At 47.6% G+C, this 24,218-nt stretch overlaps 1 protein-coding gene across 3 annotated transcripts in view; it reads left to right on the top strand.

Moving 5' to 3' along the window:
• VANGL1 (VANGL planar cell polarity protein 1) overlaps positions 1-20,185 on the top strand; it is a 37,843-nt gene extending 17,658 nt beyond the window's left edge. For all 3 annotated transcript variants that reach the window (XM_014253392.2, XM_088067588.1, XM_088067591.1), the window contains exons 4-7: positions 7,391-7,524; positions 10,798-10,930; positions 12,944-13,178; positions 14,394-20,185. In XM_014253392.2, the coding sequence (XP_014108867.1) occupies positions 7,391-7,524; positions 10,798-10,930; positions 12,944-13,178; positions 14,394-14,654 (763 nt within the window). In that variant the 3' untranslated portion in view covers positions 14,655-20,185. The remainder of the gene's footprint in view (positions 1-7,390; positions 7,525-10,797; positions 10,931-12,943; positions 13,179-14,393) is intronic.
• Positions 20,186-24,218: the final 4,033 nt, after the last annotated feature.

The following is a 24,218-nucleotide window of genomic DNA, read 5'->3' as shown; positions in this document are numbered from 1 at the left end:
CTTGGAGAGGTGGTCTTGGCTTAAGGAAGTGGGCAGTTTGCTTTGGATCCTGCTCTCCAGGCATCTGGCTTCCTCAGCATTCTGAGGGAGAAGTTTGTTGCATCACATGTTCAGGCTTTCACAAGCTGCTCTTTCAGATGCAGCTCCTGAAGCTCCTCTTGTACACTGACCCGTCCCCATGAATGGGCTGAGGCAACTGGGGCTCCCAGTTAAACTCCCTTTGCTATTCTGTGAGGGGCTGGAAGGCAACTTTTCCAGTTACCTAGGCTGACCTGCTGCAATAAAGCCTTCTAGAATTGTATACAGGGAACCTGGCAAGATGCTTGGTCTCAGTAAGGGATTAAATCTTGGTTTTTTTTGAAGAGAGTCCTTTGCCTTCCATAGGAAGCTCTTCTGGTGCTCCAGAACCTCCATTGTTTCTAAAACTCTTGTTAGACTTTTACAGCTTATTTTCTGTCTGTTGACTATGATGTTGTAGGTAACAAGTGTCCTTACGATCTTTGTGTCCCTTGGCACTACATACCATGAAATGAGATGTTCACGGTATTATTGAGGAAGAGAAGGGTGTTGCTGTCACAGCATCTGACCTCAACACAGTGATTGTCCTTTCCTGGAAAATCATGCTATTGGACCTTTTGGACCACTCCTTGAGTGAGTGGACTGTGCTCTCCTCCTCTTCCTCCTCACTACATATTGCCAGTAGTGTTCTGGGGTTTTTTCCTAGTCTGTTATGCTGCCACCTTCAGCTGTTGGAAATGGAAGGAAGGGCAGTGCAGCTGTTGGGAAGGCATCCATCACGTTTTGAGGTTCTACCAATAAAGGTGACTGGGGAAAACATTCAGGCTGTGTGCTGGTACCCCTAAAGACCAGTTAACTTCCTGAGGTATCAGGCTTGGAAATTTGTCAGAAGGAGAATTGCAGTGGGAGCATGTCATTGGGTTTTACTGGGGTTTTACAGCCACTCACTAAAACTTCGTGCTCTGTACTTATGTAGCAGCATCCTTTTAATGCTGGCCTGGGAGTGCTTTTATAGGATTCCTCAGGAAGGCTTAAGTAAGTAGCTTGTTTGGTTTGTATGAAGTAAAGGAGTTGATTTCCCCCCAGCCCCCAAGTTTGGTCGTACCCTCCTGTAAAATTCTGGTTTTTAAAAATACTCACAGCTTTCCTTCAAAATGAAAACACTGAATGTAACAGCAAAGTTAGTAGTAGACCTGCAGGGATCTTTTTCTTTTTCACCTGTACTGGAGGGTTTTGACTAGGCTGTGTTTGAGGAAAACAAACAAAAAACCTAACCTGAAAATTAACTATACTCCTTTCTCTCTCTCATTCAGAAAATTTCTATTTTGAAATCCCTTCTACATCAGCAGTGAACTATTGTGTTGCTCAGCTGGTGTATTGATTCTGATTTTTGTCTTGCAAAAGATGAGACAATTTCTGTTGGAGAGCAATGTGTCTTGGACTGCACAGGGCAGAAAAGGGGAGATCTGCGGTATGAAACTGGGCTGGTGCTCTCCTTAAATTTACAGCAGTCATGTGTTGTTCAGATGTCCAGTGTTGGATATAGATGGGGACACACTTTAAATTACTGTCCTTTTCTTTCCATGTTGTTTAAAAAGGCTGTGAGGGGAGAAAAAAGATGGAGATGGGTCACTGCAAAACTGGGGCAGACCTTGTGTGTACTTGGGTTCCATATAAATTATGCCATTAACGGATGGATGTTGGCTTCCTTGGGGGCAGCAGCTGTGCTGCCATCATGCTGACAACCTGCTACTATGATGAGGTTTTCTTCCCTTCCCTGACAAAGGTTTGACCTTGCAAATTCTTTTCCCTGCCTCACCAAATGTCAGAAGTTGGGTATCTAAAACAAACTCGCTGTGGACCAGTTGCCCAGCGCCTGTACAAGTGAGGGCGAGGATTGTGCTTGACTGCCTTAGCCAAGTGGAGAACTCACTTGTTGTTGTCTGACAAGAAAATGTGGTTTTCCTTTTCCTAGGAGCTGCAGTCCTATTCTCTCTCTCTGACTGTACCAAACTGAAATGCTCTTGTAGTTATGACAATCAAAAGGCATTTTTCTGCTCTGTTTGTTTGGCCACGGCTGCTGGAGAAGTTCCTTGTTCTGGCATCTCTGCTGAGATCTGACTTGGGCTCTGTTTACTGGAGAAGACAAGGCATTTGTGCTTCTGCCAGCACTGCAAAGTGCTTCTGAATGACCTTGGTCTTCTTGGGAGCCTTGCTCCAAGGTGTTGCTTGGGAAGGACAGAGGGGGAAGGACCAAATCCCTTGTGTCTTGCCAGCTCGTGGCCTCTGGTGTTTCAGTGCTGCCCAGGGTCATCTGTCTGGACAGCCTGTGCTGGCCTCACCTGTAGCTATGACAGAGCAGGGAGGCAGGTCTGCTCTGCATAGAGGATGGTAGCAATCCCTTCTGTAACCATCTTCAGCAGGGATGTTGGTGTGGGAAGCATTTTGACTTCAATTGTCTTTTTCCAGTTTTATTTCTAGTTCTGGTGGCTTTGCTGTGGGAAAACAACATGGTGAAGGGTCAGGAACTTGAGCCCTAGTTCTGTGCCCTGGCAAAAGTGTATGAGAAGGGAAAAAGGGGAGTTTTCATCGGAGGAAGATGTGATTGTACGGCAGGGGAAGGCAGAGCAGTCCTCTGAGCCTGTTGGGTGTGAGCTGACAGCACTGATTGAGAGTACAAAGCGCTGTGGATGAGCAGCTCAGTGTGCCCCAGGAGACTTCAGTATCTCTTGCAGTAGGCAAGCTCGATGCAATTGTAGGCTGGAGACATCTGGCGAGGCAAAGCTCTTCTTGGCTCTTCTTGGAAGGCTGTGTTGTGGAATCTTTTCTTAGCTTTTCTTTGAGGTGCCAAACTTCCCAATTGGCTGTGGCAAGCATTTTATGTGCCCAGAGACCTTGGCTTGTTTTGATACTGTGTCTGTTTTGAAGAATGTTAAAAAAAATGTTTGGAGGAGAGGAGTCTGTGCTGGGAACCATTTGATTAAATAACCCCAGGCTTCCTGGGTCCTCATTATTAGCATGTAATTAGCACAGCAGTCATCAAACCTCTTGACTATCCTGTGTATTTTAGGTGCATGTGGCTCACTCTAAACCCTGATGCTGCAAGATCTGCATCCATAGCAAGACTGCTCTAGTAGCAAACAGCTCAGCTCTTTCTGGATGTGTACATAGATCTGTTGCAAAAGTGTGGGGCACTCCTCTGCCCTCGATGATTCTCAGTGTCTGCTGATGTTATACTACCATGTATAGTACTATTACAGTCTACATTTATAGCTTAGCCGGAAAGTCACCATGTGAGTGACAAGTGCATAGAGGCGTGGCTTCAATTTTTAATCTTTTTTCTCTCCTTATTTTTTATTTTCACCAACCCTCTCCCACCACTTCATAAAACTCAAACAAACTCCTTTTCCTAGAAACCACCAGTGTCCAAAGCAAGTATTCTGATGATATAAACAGGCTTCTTTCCTTGTGTTTTGCTTCAGTATAGTACTGGCCTGTTTTCCTAGAAATCCACTAAGAAAAGCCAATTTCAGTATTGGTGTAGTTGTGTCACAGAAGGCAAATACAAAGTCAAAATGGCCTCTGAGGTGCAGTGAATGGCAAGACTGCAAATACCCAAATCTTGTGTAGCAGCAAGTACTCAGGCAAAACTGCTCCTGACGTACCCCGTTGAGGGAAGAAAAATAGTCGCTACTTTTGTGTCACATAGTCCCCTCCTCCACTTCCTTGGATGCCCTTAAAAGTTAATTCATTACTGTTAGTAAAGGGCTCTGCACTTCTCTGCTGCCAAATGCCACTGAGGTACCCTGTGCTTCTGCTGGGTCTGCTTGTTTGCTTTCCCTCTTGGCAGCGTGCTGTGACATGGCCTTCTGCAGGGGAATAAAAATAATAATTAGAAAAAAGCAACCCTCCAACTGCACAAAACACAAAGCAACAAAGTGCGGAGTCTCGCCGACACTGCGTGCAAGGAAAACTCTGTTTCCAGTGGGCTGCTGGATTGTGCAAGAGGTTTTCCTCTCGTGCCATAAGTTTTGAATCTGAACTGTTGCATGGAAATGCTTTTTGTGTCCCAATTTTTAGAACTAGATGATCTTTAAGGTCCCTTCCAACCCAAGCCTTTTTATGATGATTTCCGTGTTTCTGTGCTACGCTTTTTCTGCGTTCTGGTAGTTTGCTGCGATGCCTGAAATATACTGGGCTGCCAGCCTCTCTCGATGGGACGTGGGAACGATCCTCACTCTGACCTCTTCCATACGGGCCATCGAGTATCGAAACTTTCTGTTTTCTTCCTGCCCCTCCCCATTCTTTCAAAGCGCTGAACAAAAGGAAAGCCTCGGCCCAGCTCGCTGAAATGCGGCTGAATGAATGCCGTGACCGGCATGGTCGAGCCGGGGCCTGCGGGGAGGCCGCGGCTTCCCATTCCTTCTGGAGCTGCCCTGCTGCTCCTGCGGCCCCCGCGCCTTGCTCGCAGGGCAGCACAGGGTCTGCCCTGCAGTGGGGAGCCCGAAAAGCTGGGGATGCTGTCGGGACCCAGCTCTCGGTGTTTACTTTGCTGCTCTGGGCTCTGCCCCTCTCTTGCACAAGAGCCGGGCTTGGGGTGCTGTACCTGGTCAGGGCGCGGGTTCCTGATGACTGTCCTGTGTGGGGCAGGGTGAGGCTTCCCCTTGATGTGGGTGAGGAGCTTGAGCAACACGGCCCAGGAGGCTCTGATTCAGCCTTTTCCTTGCTCTTGCAAATTACTGTGACCCTTTTAATTTACTTGTCTGCGGCTTCTAATTTTATTTATTTATTTTTTTTCCTGCAACAGAGAATTTGAAGGGTTGTAGTTGTCTTCCTAACTTGCCATGCTTAGAAGGGACTACATGGGAGACAGACATGGGCTGGTAGAAATTCAGGAAACTGATTTTTATTACACTTCTCTTCCCAGACCCCTCCATGTGTCTGGGGTATCTCATGTGTGGGATTGAGCCTATACTGGATTTGCGTCAGCAACAAATACCTGGGCTTTAATTTTCAGGGTAATAATCATTGCTTACTGCAATGTAAAAGCTTGGTTGTGTTTGGATTTTGAGTGCATGTGCCAATGAATTGCTGGGGAAGGTTATTTAATGAGGGGATGGAAGGGATGTTAGGTGGGGAAAGCCGGCATCCTGATGATAATGCTGTCGGTGGGGTCCAGGGAAAATGTATATGTATAAAAATAAATTATTCTCTGCTGTGATGCATTGTGTTTTGTCCTAAAAGAGCTGGTTGGTCAGTGGTGTTCCCAAACATATCCCACTGCTGGGGTGGACGTTCCAGTGCTGTTTGAAATGAGTATAGTGTATTAACAGAGAATAACTCTGTTCGTTTTTATCTTCCTGTTTTGAGTTGGTCCTGGTTTTCCAAACATTGTGTTTTGTGATGAAACTCTGTGGAGTTTTATCTTCCTGGGAAGCAGAGATGGAAAAACTTGATCATGTTTGAATGTAGTCAGAAGGGGGAACTATGTGCTGCTGCCACATGATTACTTTTATGAAATTTTGTTTATAGGCTGCAGCAAATTCACAATAGAAATCAGAAGCATGGCAGGGAGAAATAAAATGGCTTTCACCTGTTCTATGTCAGCATCTGCATGTGTCAGTGGGTCAGTCTGTACTACTTAATCAAAGGAAAATTGTTTCCTTGGTTAACTAGTGGCTCTTTATCACAAATCAGTAGCTGAGTGCTTAAGTGGAGTTGCTTTTACCAAATGAAAGGTGAGGAATTATGAAAAAGTGGTACCTGAAAGCATCTTTAAGAAGCTCTAGCTGGATGCAAAAGACCCCTCCAAACAATCCTAAGGTATTTGCTTCAAAGTCTAAATCCATGATATGAAAGGTAGACAGCAAATGAATGGTGATGTACCATAATACTGAGTGTTGAAGCTACTCAGTGAACAAGTCTGGGTGTGTTCTTCTTTCTCAGAATCTCTTGAATGGGCTGGCATCTGTGCTTAATTCACTGATCAGTGAGAGTGTGTACAGCAGCCATGGAGTGAGGATGGTGGGGAGTGTGTGTGTGTCTGTGTTATTTTTTAACTTAACGTTAACTTTTTAACTATAATTACTTGGGTGTGATGCAGAATTTTAATATTAGCACAAAGCACAGGAAAATTTAAATTGCTCCTCCAGGAATGCATGCAGAATCTGTGGTAGCTGAGCACTGAATTTAGGGCTTAATTTATTAATGTCTTCTTTTCCCACGTTATCCTTCTTGTAATGTTTTCTTCCTACGTAGTAACATGTGTGAGAATGTTGCTTTCCTTTGGAGAGGCCTTGTTGGTAAGTGTGACCTTTCCAGTTAACTGGCAACAAATGTGTTGGCAGTTACACTTTCATTTTGAAGGCACAAAAATTATTTTTAGCGTGGCTCCTTGGCAAATTCCAGCTGGCTCAATGGGTGATCTTTGTGATTTGCTGAGAGTGCCACTGCCAGTCGGGTGCCACACCAAGGCAGAGAGCCAGAGCAGCATGGAGAGAGAGAGAGAGCTGTGTCCTATTCCCGCTTTTTTAAGCACCAGAGCTCAGGCTTGTTTTGAAATGCTGCCCTATTTGTTGGTAACAGCACCTACAGACATCTCTGTCCGTTGTCAAAATGATCGCAAAGGAAGATACCTCTGGGTTGAGCCTTTCCTGCTGCTGGCGTGTGTGTTTGTTTTGCTCCCATGTGTCATCCTTTTATGTAAAGGCATCCCTTCAAAGGGATGGAGGGAGTGCCACTGCTCCTCATTCTGTCCCTAGCCAGGGATTTTAACAAGCAGCACTGAGGTAATGCTGGCAGCCGTACTCCTCAGGCAGTGATCTTATCCTGCCGTGAAAGCTGAAGAGATCGCACTCATGTCAGTGCTGGGATGGAGAAGGTGTGAGGAGCTGCGAGGTGCGGCTGGAAATGACGAAGAAGGACAAGCATCCATCCTGAGCTGGTCCCTCCATCCAGGCTGGCCAGCTACGTCAAAACCCGTGTGGTGCTCTGGTCTTCAGCCTGAGCAAGGTCTTTGCAGCACAGCAATTGTACTGCTGAGGGAGGCTGAGCTCTTGTTCTGTAATTTCCCGTGCTGCAGGCAGCCTAGTGCTTCACTTTGTGCTGCCCTTGTTTAGGGATTTCCTGACATCCTCCTATTGAGCTGAGGGCAGAAACACTTATCTTGCATCTCAAATGAAATTTCAGGTCCTAGAGAGTAATTAATATTCAGTGTATTGCACGGTCCTGTAGGCGTGGCAACTCAGCTCTGAGTGATATTGCTATCCTTCCTTCCTTTTTTTTTTTTTTTTTTTTTTTAATTTATGGAAACAAGAGAGCTTGTTTCGATCTGAGGGGATTTGTCTTACTTTGTTTTTTCTTATTTCCCCAGCATCCAACGAGCTGCACTGGTGGTTCTGGAAAATTACTACCGAGATTTCTCAGTCTACAACCCAGCCTTGTTAACAGCCTCCAAATCCCGAGCAGCCAAGCACATGGCTGGCCTGAAAGTCTACAATGTTGATGGTGGGTGAGGTAAAATGTAGTTTCTGAGACTGGGTGGGATGGGGAAGGGCTGGGTTTGCTTTATGCTTTGTTATGCACACATTCTCACCTTTTTGCTTTGCCAAATCCTTGTCTCTTGCTGGAAATCTTCCTAGCAGTGCTGAGTTCGCTGGTTCCAGGTGACTTTACAGATGTGTTTAGCCCACAATAAGGCTTTTGTCTTTGCCAGGTGAAATGGCCACGTTTTGTGTCAGACTTTGTTGTGTGGCTTGACACTCTTCAGCACCCCTGCTTGTTTCAGGAAGCCTCTGCTTTTTGTCACCCTTGGGTCATCTCCTTAGTTGTGATAGTACAATAAACACAACTTTTAACTTAAATGAGTTCCCCAGTCGTTTATTGTGCTGCTTTCACATGCATCCTTCAGGAAAGTGAAGGAGCCACGCATAAGCAGCAGTTGCTGATGAAACTGATGCTCATCAGCCTGCAGCCTCGGCACTAAATGAGCTATGCCTGGCTCACCCATGGCCATGGAAATTCAAACACAGATAACGATCCCCATTGAGATTTGCTGTTCTACAGTTTTCAAGCTTTGGAGCTTTAGAAGAGCAGATGGATGGACAGATACGAGGATGCTCAAAGTAGTGAAAACTGGACTTAATAATTTGACGCTCTTAAACCCTATCAGTGAAAGCCAGGATTGCTAAGCGGGATGTGCCCAGCAGCCTTTATAGAGGTGCACATTCCTTTGGAAGAATCCAAGCTGAGTAGCAAAGCTTTTATGGTGAAGGATGGCTGAAGTTGTGTGACAGAATGTGGTAGTGGCAAGTTCTGTCCATGAATTTGTTAGTATGGAAAGGCTTTGAGGGATGGGAAGAGGAGGCTGAAGGGACTTAGCTGCATGCATGGTGTGGAGACTGAAATATGAAGAATATCTGTCGTATGGAAAAACACGAGACATGATTGTTTTGCTTTCAACAAAGTTTCAGTCCCTTATGAGTGTGGAATATTTTGTTTTCATTTTCCTTGTTTGTTTGTTTGTTTCATTTTTGGTGAGTTTCAAAGACCTTATCCTAAAGGCTTCTCCAATCTCATGCAGCACTCCTGAGTCCATAACATTAACTGGAGGTTTAGATCCTTACAGTGAGATATTTCCATCCTGACAGAGAAAGGGGAAAGTGGAGGAAGAGGAAGGACAGATTGACCATCATGTGTCCTTTGCTGCCTGGAGTGATGCTCTTGACTGAGTTGTGTTGGAGAGGGGAAGCAATCAGTCACGCAAACAGAAATGCTCTGTGTTTTTCTAGAGGTGAAATAATTCATTCCAGCTGCTTGCTGTCAGTGAGGCCTGGTGTAGGGAAGGTGAGGGCTTCCTGATCCCACAGGTGTCTGCACACTATTCAGACCCCACAGCCTGCCAGGCTGGCTGCAGGGCGTGCCATTCTGATTACTGGCTTGTCTTCTCCTGCACTGCAGTATCTCTTCAGGAGCTGATGTGTTCTCTTTTCCTGCAGCATCTGCTGGGACAGTGGGACTCCCAGGCTCAGAGAAAAGACTGTCAGTCTGGTAGTGTGAGTGGCTCAGAAGCTGCTAGCTCATGAGGCTTTCTTAAAAGAGAGGGAACCAGAAGCAAGCTGCAGATGTGGCTGGAAGGCCTTTGCAAGTGTCAAGCTTGTGAGCCTGCCAGGGTCTGGAAACTCCTGCTTTCCGTTCTGGGGCAGTACCGGTTGCCTGGGCTGTTCTGTGTGCAATGCAGCTGCCTTTGTGGACATGGAAATCTCAGGCTTAGAGGCATGTCCTTAAGACATCCATCTTACAAAGCAGAGTGTAGTTCTGGCTGCAGCTTACCCTGGCAGCCTGACAGTCTCTTATACCCTTCTTGTAAAGAGACAGTAATGCTATTAAGGCAACCTAATTTGTTGACAGCTTTTGTATTTGATACTGCAGCAGCCAGGAAAGAAAAACATATTGCTGTAATCTCTCTTATGCAGAGTGGGGAGGTTCACCTTCAAAACCAGGATTTTCATTGCCAGGCATACTCAACAAGGCAAATTACAGATGTAACCCAAATTTGGGAGCTAGTATCTCCCTTGAGTCATATCCTCCATTTCAGGGCTGTCAAACAAAGTCCAAAATGTTGAGACTCTTAAGAAGCTATTTGTGTGAGTGCTTGTTCTTCCCACTGCTGAGTTTCAGGCTTCTGTCTTGGAATCTGGTTTAGGCTTTTTAGGAAAAAAAATTAAAAAGAGTTGCCCTTGCTTGAGCAGAACAAGAATTTTGAGCATGTCTGTGCAATTGATTTGCCTTAACCACTGCCAGCTGAGAGTGTGGGCTTTGAGAGCAGTTTGGCACAAATCAGCTCTTGGTGGCTTGGAGGCAGTCCTAGACTATCGCTTCTCTCTGGGTAGACCCACTTCTGCCCTCTATCTGGATAGAAAAGTTTGTAAACTCTTCTGGGGCAACCTTTTTCCTGTCCCTACCTGAACAGCCAGAGCTGAGGGCTTCATGGGAAAGTTGCAGAGAACTTAGTGCTGTGTTTTAAGGTCACTAGTTGAGGTCTTGTGGCAGACAGCTCTGTGGACTGCGTGTTACAGAGCAGATTGCGGCTTCCCTATTCCTGTGGCTGTGCAGGATCTGTTAACAGCAGCAGAAGTTCTAATGGCTGGTGCTGCTCAGAGTGCCATGAGAAACTACCACACATATAGAACCCATCTCACCCTGTTGTGGGACTGCTTCTCTTACAGCATCTGCCCTTGTGGTAAACCCTGTGCTTTGTCTAAAGGTGACCCTGCTGTCCCCTACGTCCTGTTTCCCCTTCCTGCAAATTACTGTCTGGAGTTTGGCTTTCATTTACCATCTCCATGTCTCATTATGTTCTTGTGTTTGTCTCTCTCCTCTTTCCAACTTCTCACTTTTTGTGCTCTCACACTGTCTTGATGCTGAAATGTGATATGCTCCAGCTGCCCTTGCCTTCAAACTGAAAGCATATATAATGGGGGGTAAGTTGCATCCTTGGCATGTTCACCTCACTCTGCCTTTGTGTATGTTGTGTGAGACCCTCCATCCCAACTAACTTCCCTTGTCCATGTGCCAGAACGCCCTCTCTAAGCCTGTGCTGCCTTGCAGGGTTTCTGCCAGAGCTCCCGAGGACCGGGGAAGGGTTTACAGCGTTGGCTGGGAAGGCTGGAGCCCCAGAGCACGTGTGACAGCTGCTGTGGGGCGCTGGTCTGTCCCAGCCCCAGCCCTGTGACACTAACACCGCCTTTGTCTCCTTTGTGCCCATCCTTGCCCCCGCAGGCCCGGGGAACAATGCGTCGGGGCAGTCCCGGGCCATGATCGCAGCCGCCGCCCGGCGCAGGGACTCCAGTCACAACGAGCTCTACTACGAGGAGGCCGACCACGAGCGCCGCGTCAAGAAACGCCGGGCGAGGTAAAGCCACCCTGTCCCGGGTGAGAGCTGTGAGGCTCGGCCACGTGGGGCTTGCTGGGCCTGAAGGGTGCCCCTGACCCACCGTGAAGGGCTGGCTGTAAATCTGTCGCAGGGAGGAGGCTCATGAAGCCCAGATACATAAGGGGTGGTGACAGCTTGCAACTGGAATTATGGGAAGAACGTGCGTGCAGCTGAGCTAGTGTATACAAGGCACATAAGCTAATGCAGTGCCCTGGATTAGGGAGCAGTCCAGTGCTTGACAAGTCTGCAGTTACTTGCTCTAGGAAATCCCATTATTTTCGCCCATGCCCAGGCTTGTCATTGAAGTAATCCAGGGACAGAATCAGTGGAGTGCTTGGTGTTGCCCATTCATAGGTGAGGAGAATTTGACTTGCAGGCTAGTCAAAGTGACAGTTTGACTTGCTTTCAATGAATTGAGGAGGAAAGACTTGACCACAAGCAGTTACATTTTGTTTTGGAAAATAGGGATGTCTTCTGCCAGTCATGCTTAGGCTGCAGAATTGATGCTTTGTTGAGGTGACCTGAGACAGTGCCTCTGTTTGCTCAGGAGCCTAATTTATCTAATCTAAAAGCCTAATTGCAGTCCGTAGTTAGCATACCTAACAGTTTGAGGCAAGTTGCTTAGGGCAGGCTTCCCTGAACTGAGCTGTGTTTGGAAGGAATGTGTCATAACTGGAAGGAGCTGGCTTGTTTTGAGTTTTCTTTTGGCAGTTTGTTTCACTGGGGAAATGCTGGCACTACGTCCCCTCCTTGCCTGCTTCAGTCTGACCTATGCTCTATAGCCTCTGTCTTTCAGCCCTCTTCCAGCCTTGGAGAAATAGGAACTTAAACTTGCCCTTCTGTGAAGTGTAGCATCCAAACGTGGGCTTACCTCCCGTGCTTGCTGAGTTTGGTTAGAACATCTGCTTAGTCAGAGGGGAAACCATCAGTCACTAGGTAAGGCCAGATGTTTCAGGCCAGGAGTTTAAAACTGCTTTCCACCCCCCACTTCCCCCATGTCAAATTAAACAAAATGGGCAGGGTTCAGGGCTTCTCATGCTGTTCCTCATGTACAGCCTGAATGCAGTATGCTATACCTCTGCTTGTGGTGAGGCAGCTGCCCCTGGCTTTAAGATGCATTGGATATTGAGATCATTGTGGACAGTCATTGGTGACTTGAGAGGAGAATTAAGTATAAAACAAGTCCTGTCTGAGGGGATCGAAGAGTTCTGTTGGGTGGCTCTTCCATTGCTGTTTTTTCCTCACTAGCTGCAGTGTAGCCCCTCACTTGCAAGTTAGCCCAGTACTGTGTGTCGTAAGACATCTGTTCCCCTTTTATGGTGTGGTCTTGGTGTTTGCTCACCTGTACCAACACAGGAATGGTTTGCAGAGGATGCCTTTAGCTACAGTGTTAGGAGTGAGGAATGGAGGAGTGTTTTCACCCTTGCTGTTCAGTGGAGGGTGCAGCGCAGTCATTGGGCAGCATGAGCTCTGCACCCAGCTGGTGGAAATGGGAGCAGGCTGCAGCTTGTGAGCACGGAGTGTCTCCGAGCAGGTTGAGTCCTGGGTCACACTGGGTGTGTCAGCCTCCCCCTGAGTGCTTGCCTGTCCTGTGCCTCGTGCTGCAGTCCTGTGTGCTGGGACCGATGTTGGTCACACACGGTTTAATTCGGACACACGTGTTAAACCCAAGGGCAGCTGTGGCTTGTTTGAGTTAAGTAGCTGATGTTTATGCTGTGCTGGCAGAACCAAGTGTGGTGCTCAGGGCTTGTCATTCTTGATCCTGGTTTATGGCCCTCAGTTGCTGGGTGTCTTGGGCAAGGAAGGAAGAGCTGCTTTCTACCCCTTAGACTGTCAGTAGAGAAGATTCTGTGTAAATTGGTGGCAGGCAGTGACTTGATGGCAGATGGGAATAGGAGGCTTGTAAATCCTGACTCCCAGGCTCTGCCTTAACCACAGACCCATCCTACTTCTCGTTTTGACTCTTGCTGTCTTGATTTTTTTTTGCTGCAGGCTTGTGGTTGCAGTAGAAGAGGCTTTCACTCACATCAAACGCCTCCAGGCAGAGGAACAGCAGAAAGCTCCAGGAGAGATGATGGACCCCCGAGAAGCAGCCCAGGCCATCTTCCCCTCCATGGCAAGAGCTCTGCAGAAGTACCTTCGCACCACCCGCCAGCAGCAGTACCACAGCATGGAGAGCATCTTGCAACACTTGTCCTTCTGCATCACCAACAACATGACACCAAAGGTAATGAATGCTTTCTCTAATGCGGCTGCAGGAGGGAAGGAGAAGGGGATGGCACAGCTGTGTGTGCAAGCAGAACAGGAAGTTGTCAAGGGAGGTGAGTGAAGGCTTTCGTAGCTGGTCCCTGTGAATTGACCAGTGCGGTGTAGCTTGCATCAGGGTCTTGAAGGGAAGTAATACTTCCTCTGCAGCATCTTCTTTTTATTTTTTTCTGAAAGTGCCTATGAGGTATTTGTTCTTGAATCCAGTTCAGCAAAGGGAATGCTTAATAAATGTTTGAAAGGGTGGCTTTGAGTCACAGGAGTTTTCCCAGCTGGCTTATGGCAGCAGGATGATTCAGGTGGCAATCTGCAAAGGACCTTTTTGGTTTTCTGCCCCCTCTGCCTTGCTGCATTTTGGACTGCTAATTATTGCCTAAATCTCTGCCTTTCTGACAGTGTTTCTAATTCATGAGCTGCTTGATCAAACACAGTTTGCTGCTCCATGCCATGACTGTGACTGTTGGCTTGCAGACACAGCAAGGGACTGAATGATAAGGGAAACAGGTCACACAATTCCCCTCCCACTTTCTACCTTCCCTTCTAAGAACACCCCACAGTCCTAGGGAAGGGTTATTCTTGGACATTCACCCAGGACTTACTGCAGTAAGAAATGCTGTCAAGAGATGGGTCTTAGCACCCTCTCACTGTGAGCCACCTGGGACCTTGCCCGGGTATGTAAGGGGATTTCTGCTGCCATTAAGATTGCAGAGGGACTTTAAAATACAAGCAAGGTCAAATAGCGTTTTGCATTGTGTTTTCAGTTTTGCACCCTCAGGCTGAAAACATGGAGACATCTGTTTATCACCTTAGCTTGGCCTGAAGGAGAGAGCCAGCTCTTCTGTCTGGGAGTGTAGTTTTGGGATTGGTTATGGGGCTGGTAGGGGAGAAATGACCTCTGCTCTACTGAACTGCTGCCAGATGGCTGTGCTGATGGCAGAAGTCAGGGCTATAACTTTGCAAACTTGCTGGGATGGACTGAAAGAGGATCTCCTGAGGTTTATGTCTGCTCCTGGGTCTGAAAAGCTGAGAGGGACTGGGGAGAAGACGTCTTCTGAAGTGTGAAAACTGAAACAATTTGCAGCATGGCAAGCCCGTGCTCGTGGAGCTGTATTTGGGGATGGGAAGAGATCAGGGCGAGTTGTGGGGCTGGTGCTAACGTGTGTCCCGCTCTTGGCAGGCATTCCTGGAGCGTTACCTCAACCCAGGCCCAACCCTCCAGTATGACAGGGATCGCTGGTTCTCCAAGCAGTGGACGCTGGTCAGCGAAGAAGCGGTCACAAGCGGGTTACAAGACGGCATCGTGTTTGTCCTCAAGTGCTTGGACTTCAGCCTTGTTGTTAATGTGAAAAAAATCCCCTTCATCAAACTCTCAGAAGAGTTCATAGACCCTAAATCTCATAAATTTGTCCTCCGCTTACAGTCTGAGACTTCAGTCTAAGGGATTTTGAGGGTGGGTTGTTGGGAGATTTTTTTTTTTTCAATATTGTGCTTTTGGGTTTGATTTCCCCAATGCTGACTGAAACTGGCAGATGATGGACCAGTAATATTTGACCATCTGCACTTTATTTGGAAAGGGGAGGGGGGAGTTGGGATTTCTTATCTAGAAAGAAGTATCTTAAGAGGCAACAGGGCGACTTGGCTCAGTTAGCTCAGCCTTGGAGACAGAACAGATTTTTTTCTTTGCCCCTCTTTTCAGGCATCCTGTAAATCCCACGCTCTCTATCTGTGCACAGCTGCAGTGTCAGAGTTGTTGTTGGAGCTCTGCCTTATACCGTGCATGCCTGTGCCCTTGTGTCTCTGCTTTTGCCGCCTGTGGCTGCTCCTGAGGGTTCATTGCTCACCTGTCCCTCAGAGAAATCTCCTGGCACACAGGGTGCCACAGTCCCTGCTCACTTAGGGAGGAGGAGATATCAAAGGGTGGGGGTGTGAGGGGACTCCTTTGTTCTTCTTCTCCTCCTGTCCATGTGCCTCTTCTGTCAGTGCTGGACCTGTATGGGCATAATGGGATGGTTTAATCCTCTGTGAAATTGCTTGTCTTGAACTGGATCAGCCCATTTACAGCTCTTCAATTTCTTTTTTTTTTCTCCTTAATCAGTGCTTATTAGTGAAGTTGTTCTTCATGTCAGAGCTCCCTGATATCTTTCCCTTGCTTCCCTTTGTCCTGGCTTCCCTCTGTCCTGCTTGTCAGCATCTTTCTCAGGCGCGCCCAAGGCTTCCTGTTTCTGTCTCCTCTGTCTGGCTTTCTGAATGTGTTTCTCCAAACACTGCTGCTTCCTTTTGCACCTGCAAGGGCTGTGTATTTGCACTGGGACAGGGTCAGTAAGTAGCTGGCTCCTCCTCAGATAAATCACAGACCCTCCCTACGTCTGACAGCCTCTTAGAGGGGGCACAGGCAGGAATGTGCCCCTCCCTCTCTATCCAGCTTCAAGTGCGTCTGGAGAAAAGACGGGCAAAAACGCTTCCCTCTTTCAGGAGAGGAGCCAGGGAAAGGCTGACCTCTGCCCCATTCACTTGATTTGGAGAACTGTTGTGCTCTGGAAACACTGCAGTGACTCCTTCCCCACCGTACGCCTTCAGCTATAGCTAAGAAATACCAAACAATGCCTGAATGTTGAAAATCTGCCTGCCTTTCTTGGCCTTGCTGTACTGTGGGAGTTTCTGCTCAGCGTTGGGGTCTGCTTCTGAGAGATGCAGTTTTGTTTGTGAGGCTGCCTTTGCCCACCAGTGCAGCTTTCAGGTGTGAATTTAGTCACCTGAGTTTGGAAGGTTCTCTTTTAACAGTGAGACTAAATGAGGCTCTGAAGTCTGATTGCCAGCACAGATCATGGAGTGACTGGAGCCAGCTGCAAGGCTGGCAGCAACCTGAAGGTCCCTTGAGATCTATGTGAATGTAAATGATCAATTCATTCTGCTCAGTCTTTTGCCATGCAAATGTTCCTTATCGGGCAGGATCTGGCCTGCCCTCCATATGGATGTCTTAACGAAGAAGGCCCTAGTTCCAGCAGTGTGTAAGTCAGTGCCTTTCATTGCCAGCCTGCACAGCCTTCTGAGGAGGGCTGTGACAGCCCCTCCTGTCCCTTTTGGCCTTTTCCAGCCCTTCCCATGAGAGGTGTGGGCTGGCTGATGCCCACCACAAGCTGGTGGGAGGGAGCAGCCACCTTAAACAGGGATGCTGGGGACAGGTTAGGAGGGTCCGTGCTCTTCCAGCCTCAGCAGCGGTGGAGATGCGTGTCTGACAGCACCTGTGGATAATCCTCTTGGGATCAAGGGAGCACCCTGGTTAGTGAGGGTCCAAAGTGATGATTCCCCATCCAAGTGACACCTGCAGTTTCCTGCACTTTTCTTACAGGCGTGTGGTAGTCTCCTGGATCCTTTTTAGTCCATGTAATGTGCCAGACATGGTTGTAAAGAAACTGGATGGCACGGCACATGATGGGATTATGTCCTTTGCCCTTAAAGGATGGGAAGCAGGTAGTGTTTTTCCTTCTCTAAGCTCAGTGTTGGGGTTTTTTGGCAGATCAGGCCTTCTGGTAATCTGTAAGGGGACTCCTTTATTGACTGTTGCCTTGGCAGTGTTTTACTTTGAAAAAATAGGTTGGTTTATTCCTTTAAAAGAAAAAAAAAAGAGTAAAGAAAGGAGAACATGTAAGTATCTTACACTTGGCTCTCCTGAAGATGCCTGCACCTGGCTTTTATGATGTGCATAACCAGCAGTGTGGGAGAGACTGGGAGTAGCTTGGGAGAGTGTGGAGCACTTAATACCTGTGTGGAGGCTACTGCCTGTGGCTGACTTGGATAATTTCTGTGAAGCCAGAACAAGAACCACCTTGCCAGGGGCTTGGGTGTGCCATGTGTGTGAGAGCACCTTGTCACAGGCACATCTGCAAAACTTTTTTACTTTCCCAGGATTTCCTTCCCCTTTCCTTTTCCCTGTCCCATGAGGAGGGGTTGTCTGACAGTATCTGCTCAGGAAACTCATGTCTTAATTTTGTTAAATCCTTTAACACATGGAGAACCAGACGGAAGGAGCGTGTGCTCAGTCTGGGTCTGCTTCTTCATCTTTGTGCTGTGGTTCAACACTGCCTTTTCTGCCTGCTGCCACAAAGGACACTGTCAGCAGGGGCCAACTCCTACATTAAATGTTCTTCCCTATATCAGCAGCATGAATGCTTTGCCTGATGAAATCTGAAGGAGAGGACTCTCCCAAATGGTCTCTTTAGAGATGTAGCCTGCTTAGGGGTGAGGACAGACTGAAAGGGGGAACCATGCTTCCTGAATATTCCCTGTTCTGGTATTTTTAGTGACATTTTTCAGGATCTCTCTCTTGCTTCCCTTCTCCATGCAAAATCAGGGGACCACTATCATACCTACCTCACTGGAGTGCTGTGAGGCTAAACTCAACTTGCTTTCAAGTGCTTTGAGATCCACAGTTGGACTTGTGGCATCTGTAGGAATTCAAACTCTATAAAAAATACTGAGCGGTGAGTGTGGACTGGTTTGTTTCACTCCGTTTATAGCCAGCTAATGAGTAAGAATGGAGTCATAGGGAATGAAGCTCTGATCCAATTCCTGCAGCCCTTACTTTTACCGAGCTTGCCAAGAGCTGAGCATAAATACAACTTGTAGGGTTTGCCAGCCAAGTGCAGGCTGTTCCTCTGAATGCCTCTCCTATCCTGCACTGTCTCCTTGCACGTATTTTCCTTCCTCTCTCCCAGTCTGGATGTTTGTACCTGGTTGGGAATCGTGGGGGGTTTATTAGAATTCAAGTAGTTTTTTAAGACAACCCTGTTGGTGATGGAGTGGTCAGTGTCCCCCTTGGAGATGATCCTTGCACTGGACATCCTTCACTGGAAGCTGAACCATTTGATAGGGTGCTGTGCCCAGCCAGGAGTGGCGGTGCCCCACTCCTCTCTTCCATGTTGGCATGTTTCCTGTAGCTCAAGAATGCTGCTCAGATACTTTAAAGGCTTTGGGTTTTTTGCTCTCAGATTTATTACAGCCTAAATCCAAAGCCATGCTGAGATCTTGCAAAACCAGATGCAGCTGAGACTTTCAAGTGTTCTAGAGCAGATGGAAATGGCTTCGGGTTTCCATGAAGGCTGGCTTTCTCTTTCCTGGCTATAAATTGAAAGATGTGAATTTCTTACAGCTTCCAGGCGTGTAGGGGCAGATACTACTCTCAACACTTTGCCAGTCTTGTAACTGGGCATGGGCAGGTGGTAGTGTCACATCTGTTGGCCTCTCACTGCCATGTGGCTTCAGCCGTGCGTGCAGACTCTGTGAGGCTGCCCTGGGTCTCAGTGTCCTTTCCCACTCCTGGAAGCTGAGCAGGCAGCACTCATGGAAACGTAAGCATTGTAGCACTCCCTTCCTCAGCGTATCGGCAGGACTGGGAGGTGCTGAGGCTGCGCTTGGAAGCTTGGAGGCAATGCTCAGCAAGGCTCAAGTTTGGAGATCTGAACAAATCCCAGCCCTTATGAAGCCTCCAAACCTTTTCCTTTGGGATGAGGTTCTCTGTGCAGCACCATGGGAATCTGCTGATGCCGAATACAGCCAAAAGTTGTAGGGAAGAAATATCTGGAGCTGGTCCTGCCCCACATAAATAGCTTTGAAAGATCTCATTTGAGATGTGCTCACTTCCAACACTTGCTGCTGAAGAAACCGAGAAGATCCATAACTTGCTAAACATGGAAACCTATTGAAGCCAATTTCATCTTGCTCACCAAAACTTGTACTTCTGTCCTTTTCAAAGGATAAACAAAAGTCTTGCAGTCTTCTGCAACAGTGCTGTAGTCTGGTCATGAGCTGGCTCCTCACTTGGGCCCAGCGCTGCCCAGCCATGTGAGAGCTGCTCATGAGGTTTGCGTGCAGGTGTTTTCTCATTCAGCTTGTGTGTGTCTGTGTGCTTTTCCCCCTCTAGTGTGCACATTATACGTGTTTAAAGCCTCAAGCCAGACTTGGTGGCTCAGTGTTTCAGCTGTCCTTAAGAAGGAAGTGCTCTTGGAATTGAGCTGGTTTTAGAAAACAAACAAACAAAAAAAAAAAAAAAAAGGAAAGAAAAAGGAAACCCTCCAAATTTCTGTTCTGAAAGAGATGGCTTTGGGCCATGACCTCTCCTCGAGGAGTGTGCATCCTCCTGCACACGTTCAGGCTGCTGCCTCCCATCGATGACCAAAAGTTGCCCTTCCCGGCAGCTGTGAGTGGTGCGGATCGCTTTGGGCCAGTCCCGAGCAGGGTTCCCGCCGAGCCAGCGGCACAGCTGGCATTACCTGCCCGTCTGCATCCCCCTAGCAGACTGCATCTTTTATCCCTGGTGCACACGGAGCCCTGTGGGCAGCAGGCAGCCGGCCCTGCCCTGGGTGTGCTCTGCCCAGGGAGGGAGGGGCCCTCCCTTCCCTCTGGCTGCTTCCCGGACACCTCTCACCAGCTCTGACGATGCTTGGGGGTATCTCCTGTGTGCACAGTGGGGAGATGCTGTGTCCACTACCTGAACAGGCATAACTGTGAAGGAATCTTACACTCTTCTGTGCCTGTTTCTTTGAATCAGCATTATTGTGTCTTGGGGAAGGGGGTGGGAGCAAAATGCCCTTCCCCTACCCTCTTTTATCACTGTGTAATACTTTTTCTACACACACTGTGTATAGTAAGAAGGGTTTTGCCAAGGTTTTCTAATTAATAGACACTAACCAGCATTTCTTTCTTTTTTTCTCTTCTTTGCACATGTGACTTTAACTGCAGTGGTACATGGTCTTTCTGTTTTTTTCTAATTGTGAACTTAAGTAAGCAAATTCCTGGTGTCTGTGACATTAATGCACTGTGGGTTTAGCCTTGTAAATTGTTCTGTTCCAAGCTGGGTTCTCTTAAGTTATAGCTGGATGGGGTTTTGTTGTTTTTTAAACTGAAACATAAAACCGTTTTACACTTTGCATATTTTGTACAGTAAAATTCTGGAAATAAACTGAAACCAGATTTGATTGTCTCACTTCTTTTTCTTACCCTTTCAGACAAAAAAGCTCTTCTGGCCTTCATGCATTCCTTAGCTGTGGGCAGGAGGGGCCCAACAAACCTGTGGTTTAGGGTTTTTTTGAGGTTGTCTTTTTGTCACCCTCATTCTTGGCCTTTCTGGTCTGCCCTGCCACAATATAATGTAAACTCATTTATCACTCCCGAAGGAAGACTGGTAAGTAACTGCTTTGAACACCTGAAATCTCAAATGATGGGGAGCAAATGCAGCTGGGGAAGTTGGGGTGGGGGGGGATTTGACTGGAGTGGGAACAGGTTTTTCTGCCTCCTGTGTTCTCATGGTTTGCACACAAATTAAGAAGTGCAGGATTCACTGCTGAGTGCCTTATTTGGCTCTGGTGGGGAGGAGGAGTGGCAAGAGGCAGAAAAGCCAGTGCTCCTTGTTTGTGTGAATGCAAGCCTGTGCTCTGCTAAAAAAAGGTGTGGGGATCTCACCTCAACAGCATCTCTGGGTGTGGCTTCCCCACCATCAGTTTCCATCTCCAGCACACCAAGAGCTCAGAAAGATCAAGCAGCTGTGCCCAAGGAAATGTGGGAGCAGCTTTTTTGCTAGGTGTTCTTTGGTGCCCACTTTTCAGGCCATCCCAGCCCAGATCTCCTTGGTGGCTTCAGCTGCTGGAAAAATCCACAGGATGCTGCTTTTCAGTGAAAAAGAGTGCAGCAGTCGTGAAGATAAGCAGCACAGACAGAAATGCCTGTAGAGAGAGACAACCACATGGGTAAATCTCTGTTTGTGGGGAGACAGATGTATTTGGGCTAGAAAGAGCTGAACTAAGGCCCAGGAGGAAGCAGGAAGGGTGGGATGGGGGTGTGCTCTGTCCTGCCTCCTGCCCTCCCTTGATCTCTGCTTTTCATCTGTCCCACTCATCCTGCTGGGGCTTTGGCAGTGCCCAGCCCTGCACTGTTTGCAGGTCAGCTCCCAGAGATGGCCAGGGAAAGGGAAGCACTGCTGCTGCCCTGCAGAGCCTGGAGTGGGGGTGCAGCCATTGCTGGTCCCCTCCTGCCCATCAGAGGAAAACCTGGCTAGTTGGACTGGAGCTGTGGAGGGAAAGGCTCTGTGGGAGTCGGCCACAGGTGTGTCATGGGAAGGTGTAAGCAGCAGGAATTTGGCATAAACAAGATACTGGGCTTGTCAGCCTCGTTCCAGGCTCTTAGCCTTGAGAGGTGTGTCTTTACATGTGAGTAATGCTCTGTTTCATTTCTGGGATTGTGCTGATATCAAATCAACACCTGACTGCTGCCAATTGTGGCACTTTCTGTCCTGCTGTGGGCTGTGGAAGCTGATGGAAGGAACAGGCTTTGCTAGAGGGACTAGTTCCCTTGGCCGTCACCCAGAGCTCACATATCTGAATCATAAAGGGCTGAGGTATGTAGCTCAGCAGAAACTAGAGCTGAGGGAGCTGGTCTGGTTTGGTCAAGTCTTTGCACTGAAGTTGCACAGACTTTTGAGGTTTGATGGAGCCTCAGGTGCAACGCTGGGTTACGTATTATAGGCCCAAACCTGACAGAAAGGGGATGGAGGTTTTTACTGGAAAAAAAACAACCACTTGGAGAGACCTGGTATCCTGAACCAGGGGTAAGCACCTTTTGTCTGAAGGACATACTGGACTTGAGGAAGAGATACCTCTCCTGCAGCACCCTTCTTGGCCATACAAACATGAGACGCTGTCTGCCCTGAAACAGCACAGCACCAACCACTGCTATGGGTATTTTGTGGCTGAGCTGTTGCTTAATTCGTATGAAGATTGATTGGCTCTGGTAGGTGATGGGACCAGGCCTCACAGAAAAGAAAACATCATCTGTGGGGAATGAAGTAGGAATCTGTGGGGCAAAGGGGCTATATGCAGTCAGGGTGTAACAAATGGGGTAGGAAAGGGATTTATTACCTTCAGCAACTGGCTCCAGAGCCTTGCTTGAGGCCGTAGCGGGAGCTTACCATGTGATACTGTTAGCTAAATTAATAGTTCAGTGAGACATCTGGCCGTGGAGGTCAGTGGGCCTTCAGACCCCAAAACATCTCCTGGAGCAATGAACTGGCTCTGCTGTGTCAGCCTGCCCCAGCTCTCAGCTCCTGGGAAGTGCAGGAGGGGTTGAACTCAAAGGCTTCCAAAGGGTCCTGGAGCTCGAGACAGGTGGGGTAGGTGCAAGGGAAGGGCATCTCTCAGCAGAACATGGTGTCTCACAGCAGCTTCCAGGAAGGGAAAGTGTATTGGGAGTTGGCCAAGCAGAGTGCTTTGATTTGTCTTTCAGCAGCACTCCTGAGTTTATGTTGGATTGGGAAGGGGATGGGTTTAGGTTACAGTCCTTTCCGGTACTGACAGATAATCCACTGGGGCAAGGACATCCATTCTCTTTTCATGTGTGCATCCATGGACTCCTGGGTCAGGAGGTGCTGAGAGAAAAGAGAGCACTGAGCACATGTCTGCAAAAGTAGGGATGGTGTAGTGGGGTGATGGCATAGATCTTTAGCTGTGCATAAGGTTTCCCGAGTTGCTTTGAAAAGCTGTAACAAGTTTTACCGCCCTGCTGTGTGAGCTTGTGTGCTAGTCTGACATGGTGCTAGGAAAGTGGGGAGTACTTCAAACGGGAAGGAACCTATTTTCTTGTTTTCCACCATCTCCCTGTCCATCTCCATAATGAACTTGTAAAAGGTTGTGGGTTATTTGGGATTTTTTTTCCCTGAACTACTGCTCACATCGTAGTCTGCATTCAGGTTGGGGTGCTCTGCAAAACTGCCAGCCTACTCCAAAGCTCTGAGCTGATCTTCCCTTCCTCCAGAATCTGGGGACCTGAAGACATCTGTACATGACTTGAGGCTTGCTCTGGTTCCAGCTCAGTAAATGTGACCAGCCTGGGCACCCCAGGAGCCCTCCTGCAGTGGCACCGCTCCTTGTTGGCCTCCTGAAGCCTGTGGTGCTGCCCACAGGAGAAGGAGGGCAGGTGTTTGCTGCAGAGACCACAGCCAGGACAGAGGGAACAATCAGTCTTTGGTCTATGTGTGGGCAGTACTATATACAACTTAGGAAGGAGGAAGATGAATTTTACCTTGTGGATGTGCATTTGACGAAGCTCAATGCATCCATCTTGCTTATGTATAAAAATATGGAGCAAGAAGCAAAGCCTCAAGAGAGACAGTAGCACAAGGCAATGTGAAGTCAGGGGAAGAGACCTTAGAGATTAGGGTGTGGGTTTTCCCTCCAGCATCCTTAGGAACATGAAGGGACAGAGGTTTAAAAAAACTGAGACACCACCAATTGCTCTAGGCATGAAGCTACACTGTAAATTGAAACATTTTAAGTCTCTTCCAAAGGCAGCAGTTAGGCTTACAAATGTTTAAACATTTGGTCTTGGTTGTCTTTTTTTCCTTTTTGTTATTTTTCTTATTATTTAAAAAGGTAACACAAATGAAAAGTGGACGTCTGGGAAGAAAGGAGATGTGTTTGACAAAACACATTTGATTCAGCCTTTTTAAAAGTTTTAAGAGACATTCAGATTGGTGTGGCTCTTTGGACTTCTCTTCAGCACAAGTCAGATGCTGTGGGCATGCTTTAGAAGAAGGAACAAGAAGGAACTGATTATATCTGGGACACAGATGTGAAACAGATCTGCAAACCTTTTAGCTTCTATTTTGTGAAAGCTCATTCTTGAGTACTCATAATACCAGATCCTACAGCTGATTATAATTTTGCTTTGTAAGTGGTTGTGAGAAACTGGTTTAGTAATTCAGTAACTAGACTGTGGGAAGCTGTGCAAATTCCTTCAGCAACTTCATTTTGTGGGGTCTAAAATGTTCCTCAAACATTTAGCTACTTTTGTTGTTCAATAACTTCTCTCTTTGTCACCAGCAGGAGCAGGACTTTGAATGTTGAATTGAATTTTAAAGCAAAACTCAAAATCTGACACCAGACAAATGTCAGGGCTGCTGTTTGGTCAAACATCACTTTATTTTTCAACTGTGTTACTGAGGGAGGGACCTGAT

The sequence above is a fragment of the Pseudopodoces humilis genome, chromosome 2 (assembly GCF_049639895.1).
Source record: "Pseudopodoces humilis isolate 2021_Gansu_Grassland_sample_001 chromosome 2, ASM4963989v1, whole genome shotgun sequence".
In the NCBI taxonomy this organism is placed as follows: Eukaryota; Metazoa; Chordata; class Aves; order Passeriformes; family Paridae; genus Pseudopodoces; species Pseudopodoces humilis.
The sequence above is the reverse complement of the archived record's forward strand: the minus strand, read 5'-3'. Positions and strand labels throughout refer to the sequence as shown.